Source organism: Salmo trutta, chromosome 18 (genome assembly GCF_901001165.1).
Source record: "Salmo trutta chromosome 18, fSalTru1.1, whole genome shotgun sequence".
In the NCBI taxonomy this organism is placed as follows: Eukaryota; Metazoa; Chordata; class Actinopteri; order Salmoniformes; family Salmonidae; genus Salmo; species Salmo trutta.
Window position 1 is genome coordinate 40,824,460 of NC_042974.1, and position 11,359 is coordinate 40,835,818.

The following is an 11,359-nucleotide window of genomic DNA, read 5'->3' on the forward strand; positions in this document are numbered from 1 at the left end:
CAACATTTGTTATTGAAGTAGAAGTCCTGGGAGTGCATTCTGACGAAGACAGCAAAGGTAATCAAACTTTTTTAATAGTAAATCGGAGTTTGGTGAGTACCACACTTGGTGGGTGTCAAAATAGCTAGCCTGTGATGGCCGGGCTATCTACTCAGAATATTGCAAAATGTGCTTTCACCGAAAAGCTATTTTAAAATCGGACATAGTGAGTGCATAAAGGAGTTCTGTATCTATAATTCTGAAAATAATTGTTATGTTTTTTGTGAACGTTTGTCGTGAGTAATTTAGTAAATTCACCGGAAGTGTTCGGTGGGAATGCTAGTCACATGCTAGTCACATGCTAATGTAAAAAGCTGTTTTTTGATATAAATATGAACTTGATTGAACAAAACATGCATGTATTGTATAACATAATGTCCTAGGATTGTCATCTGATGAAGATCATCAAAGGTTAGTGCTGCATTTAGCTGTGGTTTGGGTTTATGTGACATTATATGCTAGCTTGAAAAATGGGTGTCTGATTATTTCTGGCTGGGTACTCTGCTGACATAATCTAATGTTTTGCTTTCGTTGTAAAGCCTTTTTCAAATCGGACAGTGTGGTTAGATTAACGAGAGTCTTGTCTTTAAAATGGTGTAAAATAGTCATATGTTTGAGAAATTGAAGTAATAGCATTTCTAAGGTATTTGAATATCGCGCCACGGGATTACACTGGCTGTTGAGTAGGTGGGACGCAAGCGTCCCACTGGCCCAGAGAGGTTAAATGTTTCCCCATAAACTACTCGAGTGTTGCTTTAGCAGTATGCATTGGGTCATTGTCCTGCTGGATGGTGAACCTCCGTCCCAGTCTCAAATCTCTGGAAGACTGAAACAGGTTTCCCTCAAGAATTTCCCTGTATTTAGCACCATTCATTATTCAATTCTGACCAGTTTCCCAGTCCCTGCCAATGGAAAAATATCCCCACAGCATGATGCTGCCACCACCATGCTTCACTGTGGGGATGATGTCTCGGGGTGATGAGAGGTGTTGGATTTGCACCAGACATAGCGTTGTCCTTGAAGTGCAAAATCAAAATTTTGGTCTCATCTGACCAGAGTACCTTCTTCCATATGTTTGGGGAGTCTCCCACATGCCTTTTGGTGAACACCAAACGTGTTTGCTTTTTTTTCTTTAAGCGATGGCTTTTTTCTGGACACTCTTCCGTAATGCCCAGCTCTGTGGAGTGGTCCTATGGACAGATACTCCAATCTCCGCTGTGGCACTTTGCAGCTCCTTTAGGGTTATCTTTGGTCTATTTGTTGCCTCTGATTAATGCCCTCCTTGCCAGGTCTGTCAGTTTTGGTGGGTGGCCCTCTCTTGGCAGCTTTGTTGCGGTGCCATATTCTTTCCATTTTTTAAATAATAGATGTAATGGTGCTCCAAAGGATGTTCTAAGTTTCGGATATTTTACACCTTAGCCAAATACATTTAACTCAGTTTTTCACAATTCTTGACAGTTAATCCTTGTAAATATTCCCTGTCTTAGGTCAGTTAGGATCACCACTTTATTTTAAGAATGTGAAATGTCGGAATAATAGTAGAGAGAATTATTTATTTCAGTTTTTATTTCTTTCATCACATTCTCACTGGGTCAGAAGTTTACATACACTCAATTAGTATTTGGTATACACTCAATTAGTATTTGGTAGCATTGCCTTTAAATTGTTTAACTTGGGTCAAATGTTTTGGGTAGCCTTCCACAAGCTTTCCACAATAAGTTGGGTGAATATTGGCCCATTCCTCCTGACAGAGCTGGTGTAACTGAGTCAGGTTTGTAGGCCTCCTTGCTCGCACACGCTTTTTCAGTTCTGCCCACAAATTTTCTATGGTATTGAGGTCAGGGCTTTGTGATGGCCACTCCAATACCTTGACTTTGTTGTCCTTAAGCCATTTTCCACAACTTTGGAAGTATGCTTGGGGTCATTGTCCATTTGGAAGACCCATTTGCGACCAAGCTTTAACTTCCTGACTGATTTCTTGAGATGTTACTTTTTCAATATATCCACATAATTTTCCATCCTCATGATGCCATCTATTTTGTAAAGTGCACCAGTCCCTCATGCAGCAAAGCACCCACAGAGCATGATGCTGCCACCCCTGTGCTTCATGGTTGGGATGGTGTTCTTCAGCTTGCAACCCTCCCCCTTTTTCCTCAAAACATAACGATGGTAATTATGGCCAAACAGTTCTATATATGTTTCATCAGACCAGAAGACATTTTTCCAAAAAGTACGATCTTTGATCCCATGTGCATTTGCAAACCATAGTCTGGCTTTTTTATGGCAGTTTTGGAGCAGTGGCTTCTTCCATGCTGAGCAGCCTTTCAGGTTATGTCAATATAGGACTCGTTTTACTGTGGATATAGATACTTTTGTACCTGTTTCCTCCAGCATCTTCACAAGGTCCTTTGCTGTTGTTCTGGGATTGATGTGTACTTTTCGCACCAAAGTAAGTTCATCTCTAGCAGACAGAACGCGTCTCCTTCCTGAGCGGTATGACGGTTGCGTGGTACCATTGTGTTTATACTTGCGCGCTATTGTTTGTACAGATGAACGTGGTACCTTCAGGCGTTTGTAAATTGCTCCCAGGGTTGAACCAGACTTGTGGAGGTCTCCAATTTGTTTTCTGAGGTCTTGGCTGATTTCTTTTGATTTTCCCATGATGTCAAGCAAAGAGGCACTGAGTTTCAAGGTCGACCTTGAAATGCATCCACAGGTACACCTCCAATTGACTCAAATGATGTCAATTTGCCTATCAGAAGCTTCTAAAGCCATGACATCATTTTCTGGCATTTTCCAATCTATTTAAAGGCACAGTCAACTTAGTGAATGTAAACTTCTGACCCACTGAAATTGTGATACAGTGAATTATGAGTGAAATAATCTGTCTGTAAACAATTGTTGGAAAAATTACTTGTGTCATGCACAAAGTATATATCCTAACTGACTTGCCAAAACTTTAGTTTGTTCACAAGAAATTTGTGGAGTGGTTGAAAAACGAGTTTTAATGACTCCAACATAAGCGTATGTTAACCTCTGACTTCAACTGTAGCAAGCCACAGCCACGTTACTCACTGTCTGTAAGAGCGATCAATTTTCGTGAACGGGGTGGTGTACCTAATAAACTGGTCACTGAGTGTATAAAACCACTTGCATCTAGGTACAATAAGCATAGGGTCAATTCCACAGAGGATTTATCGTCTTAGATGTTGATTTATTCTAAATATATGGGTATGTAGTGCAGAGCTTATTTATTTATTGTGTAATCATACATATTTAATGTAAATGCTGATGTAAACATGAAGTGACCTCAAGTTTAAATCAAGAAAATGCTATATTGGATGTGTAGGGTTTTTCCTTTAAATAATTGTACGTAAACACAATAAGAAACAGCGTGGACCTTCTCATGACCTAACCCTACATTGAGTAAAAGATCTAAAAACAAATATGTATCTGTCTGAGCATAAAGAATACAACCTCTGATGTTTATTTATGCTCTACTTGTCACAGTGGATCCCTTAAGCTGCTTCATCTTCTCTCATGAATCAGAGTTGGAATCTAATATGGAAGAGACCTTAACTAGATTCTCTAGCCTGGCACTTTCATGAGGCGTTGTGGTTTATTCAAATGAGTTCATTTACAGCAATATAAAAATTTGAATTAAACCGATAACTCACACACCCCCGTGGAGGTAAAACACAGTACTGGGGTATTTATAGGGATTTGTTTAATCATCCCAGGCTTTTCACTTGACTACCCTGCTGCACAAGACTCAATGCTAACATGGGCAAAATGTTGGTACATATTAAAAAAAACTATACATTTTCTATCGCTCATTATCAGCCAACTGACACACATTAAATACACACACTGTAATGTACAGTGATTTGAAATCTTCAACATCAACTTGAACTGCAATTGGTGTTAACTTTGTATGTTTTCCTTTCAGCTAAAATAAATACTTCTAAAGCCAACTTTTTGGACTAGTGGTAGCCTCCAGCCACAGTGGCTATATAAGCCTACTTTTCAACATTCATCTGAAAATCTTTTTTGTCCCACATTAGCATCAATATTCTCATGGCTATTAGCCAATTAAATCCTCGTATTGCACTGAGATGATAGAAGTCCCCATGATCATGAGCCTGTAGATGCTTGGCGATCCCAAAGACCAGGTAAAAAAAGCCAGACAAAATTTGGGTCAATCCACAAACTACTCATCTGGAACATATTGCACGAAAGACAAAGTCCTGCCACGCAAAAACACACATGATATGAAGACATACTGTGCTATGACATGTCTATACTAAGCTTGAATTATGGCAGCCACACTAGCTATATTATGCCATTCAATTTCTGCTGGAGAGAACAATGAACTCATCTACCATTTCTTTAATTGGCAATGACATACTCTGTGTAAAGTCAATTCTCCACAGTAAGTAGTTGACATGCAGACAATCAATTTGGGTTCAATGTGAACAGCTATGGCAGAAGACACCTGTCAGTCTGGCCTCGATGAATAGCTGTGCCTGCCAGTGTTCTAGGAACACTGATTCACACTGAATAATAGAGATCTTTCCTTTTATCTGTGCTTTCTTTCTTTGCTTCCTGGACTGTAATATTTATCTGGCTAGCAACAGCAAGCACATGACTCTAGAGACTACCAGGGGAAAATGTTATATTCTGATTTACATCTTAAAAATGTTTCAGAAATAAATTGATGTTTCCTCGGCTTGTGGATTTGAGTGCTTGTACATTTGTAAGTGCATGTTTCCAAGGTGTTTACTAATCTTCTGCATACTGGTGACTGCCTGTATGTGCTGAGTATTTGCTGAGGGAAAGATGAATTCAAGGCTCTTCTTTTAGAATGTGTTGTTTTCCCTTCGCCTTAACCCTATCATTCCTGAGACCCCAGCAAAAATTAAAAAACTGCCTCAAAAGCATTGTCAGACAATTTCCCCCTCTCCTCCTTCCAGACACATACAGAGAGGCTTTTAAAGGGTAATCCATTTTCCGGACATGATAGATAGACCATAGATATTTATGTACTGTATCTTTAGGGGATGACACAGAAGACTGTGACTTTTAACTGTGTGGAAGTAATCAATCTTAAAAAAAACAAATTTGCAATTAAAAAGATTATTAATTATTTAAGCAATAATCCCCTCGAACCCGGAAATTATCGTGTGACAACTCCTGACATGGGCTGTTCTGAGGCCCAAGGCGAAGCCATGGGCCAGGATACAGCCCTTGGAGGAATTTGTCACAGGATCACTCCCAGGTTCGAGGGCATTATTGCTTTTATGAAATGGTTTTCAACATATTTATACAAATATTTATTAAATGTTTTCATTCAAAACATTATTGTAACAAGAAGATGTGTTTTTGCATTCTGAAGTTGCTACACAAGCGGGCTGGTCTTTTTAGTTATTTTCTACTGTTTTGACCCAGTCGTTAGTTCTAATCGTTCAATTCATTTGGCGTTGCTATTCTAAACAAATCATTGACCTGTAGCTAGAGATTCAATGATGATGAGAGACAACAACTTTAATAAATAATGATTGAATAAATATCCAATTGGCCTACATAGGCAACAACTATGTTTGCCGAGTCCGAGCTAACCAACTATCAGAATTTGAAGTTCATCGATGTTTATCAAACGTCAAATTTCAAGGTGTTTAAGGTTAAGTTTAGGCATTAACTCCGAATTCTTAAGGTTAGGAATTAACTCCGAATGGTTAAGTTAAGGGTTAAGGTTTGGGATAGGCTTAAAACAAAAATATAATAACAACTTTCCATTATTGGATTCAAACGTTTAGAATCAGAGGCATATGCTTACACTCATCCTCCATCCCCAATGCCCTAGAATAACTGAAACCTACTTGAAGGTAACAGCACTCGCTGTTGCCCCTAGTAGCAGGTTTCCATGTCATCTCCCGATGTCCTCAGACATGGATGGATGTCAAAAACTGACTTTTATCATGGGTGACCTGCCTGGATGGCACACGAGTGGAAGAACTGTCCATGGTCCTGGCATTTGTTGGTGAAAGCCCATGTTTTCCTCTTCTTTGCTGGCAAGGGAGCGATCATATTTGTAAAATGATACACTGTTGCACAGGTTGTAAAGGTAGATAGGTAGGTTTATACAACCCCCAATTGTTGCAAACCAAAAAGTAGCATGTAAAAATAATGTGAAGATACTTTTTCCCAAGGGAGATGAAGTTTATGAATTTCCTGCCTGGACTGCGGACAGTGGAATTACAACATTATGACACAACTCCCTAAATATCAACCAATCAGCATCCATGATCCAAACAATTTGTTTTATAATATCGAATAATGTGTTGCCGTGTTTGAACTTTCCCTTGAGGCGCTAGTCCAGACAACGCATAATCTCCACCATAGGTGTCAGCAGCTTGAATATCAATTAGCTCATTCTTGGAAACTAGAATTAATCCATGTGAGTCATTTGACAACTAAGCTGCCTTTTCTGACACTTCGGTAATTTAATACAATAACGATGAAGGAGTGGTAGAATCCTGGGAGAATGTCATTGATATTTGAAAAAGGTTCAACAGAAAAAAGGGACCCTGTTATCTCAACCATTCATCACAGTACTGACACCGGTCACAGGGGCATAGCAGTGTGTGCAATGGATGATCAGATTTTTATTACAATAAAACATTTCTGATGTCTATCCAGCCTACTACTATTCATAGAATGGGGCAAACTTATAATTCGAATTATAATTATATGTGTGCTACATTCACTGTCTGCAGTGATTTACAGTTTATTGCATTTTTTGTCATAAATGTGGTATATACTATACTGATTGCAATTTACAAGACAACAAAAGTAGGCCATGAAAAAAAATATGAATGTATTGCATTGCCAGTAAATGCAGTAAATATAACGTCAAATAGTCAACAATGTGAAAAGTTGACAGCTTGTGTGACAAAGATGAAAGCTTGTAAATTGTATTTGAATAACTTAGATTTTTGATCAAATCCAACAAAACCCACTTTCCGTCTTAATGAGCTCAATTTTATTTCCAAAAGTCTAAATTATGAATGTTTCCCTGATCATCTCCATCCATAATAAATGTTCCCCTGATCATCTCCATACACAATGCATGTTTCTCTGATCATCTCCATCCATAATAAATGTTTCCCTGATCATCTCCATCCACAATGAATATTTCCCTGATCATCTCCATCCATAATGAATGTTCCCCTGATCATCTCCATACACAATGCATGTTTCTCTGATCATCTCCATCCATAATAAATGTTTCCCTGATCATCTCCATACATAATGAATGTATCCCTGGTCATCTCCATCCATAATGAATGTTTCCCTGATCATCTCCATCCATAATACATGTTTCCCTGATCATCTCCATACATAATGAATGTATCCCTGGTCATCTCCATCCATAATGAATGTTTCCCTGATCATCTCCATGCATAATGAATGTTTCCCTGATCATATCCATGCATAATGAATGTATCCCTGGTCATCTCCATCCATAATGAATGTTTCCCTGATCATCTCCATCCATAATAAATGTTTCCCTGATCATCTCCATACACAATGCATGTTTCTCTGATCATCTGCATACATAATGAATGTATCTCTGGTCATCTCCATGCATAATGAATGTTTCTCTGATCATCTCCATGCATAATGAATGTATCCCTGGCCATCACCATGCATAATGAATGTTTCCCTGATCATCTCAATACATAATGAATGTATCCCTGGTCATCTCCATCCATAATGAATGCCACCCATACTTATTAGTCAGTCAATCATGCTTTTTGACTCAACCAGTCCCTTTGGCCATTGTGTAGAATGGTAACATTATGCATCACTGAGTGATCTCACAGATCCATGTGCAGACAGAAACACAATGGGTCTTTGAAATCTTACAGCAACATTCACTCAACTGAAACAAAATAACTAGAGGGTGAATGTATTTTCTGAAAAGAATGAAGCATTATCATAAGTTTAAAATAACAACTGCCTGCATCAACAAATGTAAAGTGATCCGTTGACAATGTGAAGTAAAAAAACATGCAGTAACAGTGCCTCCATCAGCTCAGTAAAGGAATTCACTCGAACATTTACAGTGTAAATTGATTATAACTCATGGCCAGCTAATATAATGCTGACAAAAACATAATCCAAAACAAGCAATGACATCTCTGTGAGAAATTGTTCCAGTGTGAACAAAAATGAAGAAATGAGCTTAATTGTACAACATTTCTGAACAATTGCGAAATCTGTGAATTCCCGATAGTCCATGGTCTTGCCCATGACTGGGAAATTGGTCAGCAGCAACAAACTTTGTACCCTTCCCAAATTCCAGTCAGTCGTTAAATACACCAACGTCGGTTACAACTTAGACTGAGGGAAGAAACAACATTGACAACATGACACAAGCTACAACAAGAAGAGTTCTACTTTGCTTTTGCTCACTGACAGGTAAGAAGGCAAGCCATGATGGGGGTAGAAACTTAATTGAGCCTTCATATTCATTGTATGTGTTTGAGTTTATGGTAACAATGTATTTAAACACAGTAGGCCTACATGCCAAGTATCAACCTGTCACATCATGGCACTCATTTTTCAATCAGAAGAACAACTATACATTGGCAGAGACAAGGTTGAGACTGTTGTGTGATTCGGAATGTTTTTTTCGTGTCTGCCAGCTGTCCTCTCATATGCTGTTGCTCAGGAGGAAGAGGTTGGGAACAATAGCTGCTCCTCAACCACCTTGATGTTTAAACATCTCTCTACTCAGCTTGCAGTATGGATAACTTCATCACTGAATTTTGTCTAAAAACTGTTAAATCTGTGGTCAGCTTTTACCAATAATGCAATGCGGATCAGTTGCTCTGGCTAAATCTAACTTGAAGTTGACATGTTTTGGTACTTGGATTTCAAACAGATGTATGACATCTCTTTCCACTATCTGTCAACAGGATGTAGCACAATGTGCAGAAAACATGACTAGCCAGTTGAGCGTTGACCAGACTGCTGTTGTGATTAACTCCCTACGAACACTGACAGTCATTCTACAGAAACATCAAACAACAGGTAAGAGTCCTGAGCAAAAAAACAGATCTGTGTACAATAAGAGTTTGTTGCTGACAAATACTTTATTGGCCCCAAATAAGCTATGGCAGAGCAAAGGGTCTCTTTTAGTGTAACCCATAATTACATTGGCTTTACTTTGTGTCTTTCTAAATGTATTACCTAAGTAATTATTGTGTTTCTGTGTGTTTTCCTTGTATAGTTTTCCAGGAGGTTAAGCCCAAACAGTGTCCAGCTGCAGTAGCCCAGAGTGAAGGAGGACTTGTGTGTGTCACCATCAACAAGAGGCGTTACTGTAAACCCATGTGCAATGAGGTACTCTTTCCTGCAACATCACAGGCATATGAGCTAAAAGCTTCTTATAATCACACTGTATGGTGGCACAAAGATTAAATATGCAGTTTTCTACAATAGGCTATTCCATTATATGAAACACAAACAGTTTCTGCAAAAAAAAGAGTTTCTGCAGAAAATGGGGGAAAGTAAAATAAAATAAAAATGTTTGGTCCTTAAAGGGATACTTCAGGATTTTGGCAACGCGGCCCTTTATCTACTTCCCCAGAGTCAGATGAAATCGTGGATACAATTTGTATGTCTCTGTGTCCAGTTTGAAGGAAGTTAGAGGTAGTTTTACGAGCCAATGCTAACTAGCGCTAGCACAATGGCTGGAAGTTTATTGGTATCTGCTAGCATGCTAGCAAATGATTAATTATTTGCCATATTTGCCTCATTAATTGTAATTTATTCACTACACAGGGCTTTGACTTTGCGTTCTTGAGGAAAAGTCGTCTGTATGAGGAATGCAGTGCAGGCACCAGATTCCAATGGACAACCCAATACATCGGAGGTAACAGGCTGGCCGTTTGCAACAGTAAGTGCCCTCTGTAAATCATCTGTAAAGTCTCTCTGTACCTTCACAGAAAGGCCATGGTGGACAGCTTGTAGAGCTGTACTATGTAATACTGTAACTAAAACATCCTCTAATTCTGTTGTAAAGGATTAAGTCATATTGAAATATTGATGAAATGTTTCAAAGTCAATGCTGTTCAAAAGTGGTAAGAATTTGTGTCTCTTTGTAAATGCAGAATCCTCAAGCTCTATTGCAGGAGCTACAACAGCCTACTTCCCCAAGAACCAGGACTGCCTGACTACCAAGAGTAACAGTGATCTTGAGGCTAAGATCATTAAAGAGTTCTACAATGAGCTGAAGAACATCGAGGGACAGAAAGAAAACGCCTGTCTCGTCTGTGGATAAACATAACAGAGAGGAGTGAGACTAGAAGGGAAAGCTATAAGTGGAAATTAATGTGTACAGTTTGCAATAAATCCACCCAATCTGTGTGACACCCAAACCTGAGTTGCTGGTTATTAATATAAATATCGACACACAAAGTAATGTTTCTACAGAAACATGACATGTATTACAAACACAATCCACAAGTCAGAAAAAGAAAGTGATGACAAAAGAAAAATAAGCACATTTGACATTAAACCATTTCTTCCATACTTCAGTTCTGCTGAGCACAAAGATAACAATCTTCTTCATTATTCTCCTCATTAATGTTGAGAGTTTTAGCAGCTAGTAATAGTGCAAGGATTATCATAGCAGAGTAAAATAAATCTTATCTCTGTCAACTTGAACGACATATGAGGTTTAAGATCCTACTAGCTCTGAAGCGTTAGATGCCAAACGTTCTTCATGCAGGTTGCATATTTCTTATTTGATGTTCTTCAAATACAAAATGCAGTTGTTAAATGATCAGACTACTATAATCTCAAAGGATATATAATAAGCATTCTAAAATCCCAAGTGATGTGAGGATTAGCATAATACTGACAGTTCAGAAGCTGCAAACCACTTTGTAAAATGGCCTGATTTGAATAAATCCGGGTCATAATCTGAAGTCAAGGTCAGCAAAGCAAAGACTGATTTGAACTCATTAACTATTATATCATAAATCAATCAATTAATGGTCAATCAAATTCAGGGATGACATGGAAATGATCTAGAGAAGATATACACTAGACACAAAAGTATGTGGACACCCCTTCAAATTAATGGATTCGGCTATTTCAGCCACACCCGTTACTGACAGGTGTATAAAAACAAGCACACAGCGATGCAATCTCCATAGAAAGCATTGGCGGTAGAATGGCCCTACTATAGAGCTCAGTAACTTTCAACGTGGCACCGTCATAGGATGCTACCTTTCCAACAAGTCAG

General features: G+C 38.6%; 1 protein-coding gene across 2 annotated transcripts; it reads left to right on the forward strand.

Moving 5' to 3' along the window:
* The first annotated feature begins 8,402 nt into the window (after positions 1–8,402).
* On the forward strand, positions 8,403–10,487 carry si:ch1073-126c3.2 (uncharacterized). 2 transcript variants are annotated; one of them, XM_029698593.1, is made up of 6 exons: positions 8,403–8,523; positions 8,751–8,848; positions 9,024–9,138; positions 9,338–9,450; positions 9,892–10,006; positions 10,221–10,487. In XM_029698593.1, the coding sequence occupies exons 1-6, from the start codon at positions 8,472–8,474 to the stop codon at positions 10,388–10,390; spliced, it is 663 nt and encodes a 220-aa protein (XP_029554453.1). In that variant the 5' UTR covers positions 8,403–8,471; the 3' UTR covers positions 10,391–10,487. The 2 variants fall into 2 exon arrangements, with proteins under 2 accessions (XP_029554453.1, XP_029554454.1); XM_029698594.1 differs by lacking the exon at positions 8,751–8,848 and having other exon boundaries at positions 8,465–8,523.
* Positions 10,488–11,359: the final 872 nt, after the last annotated feature.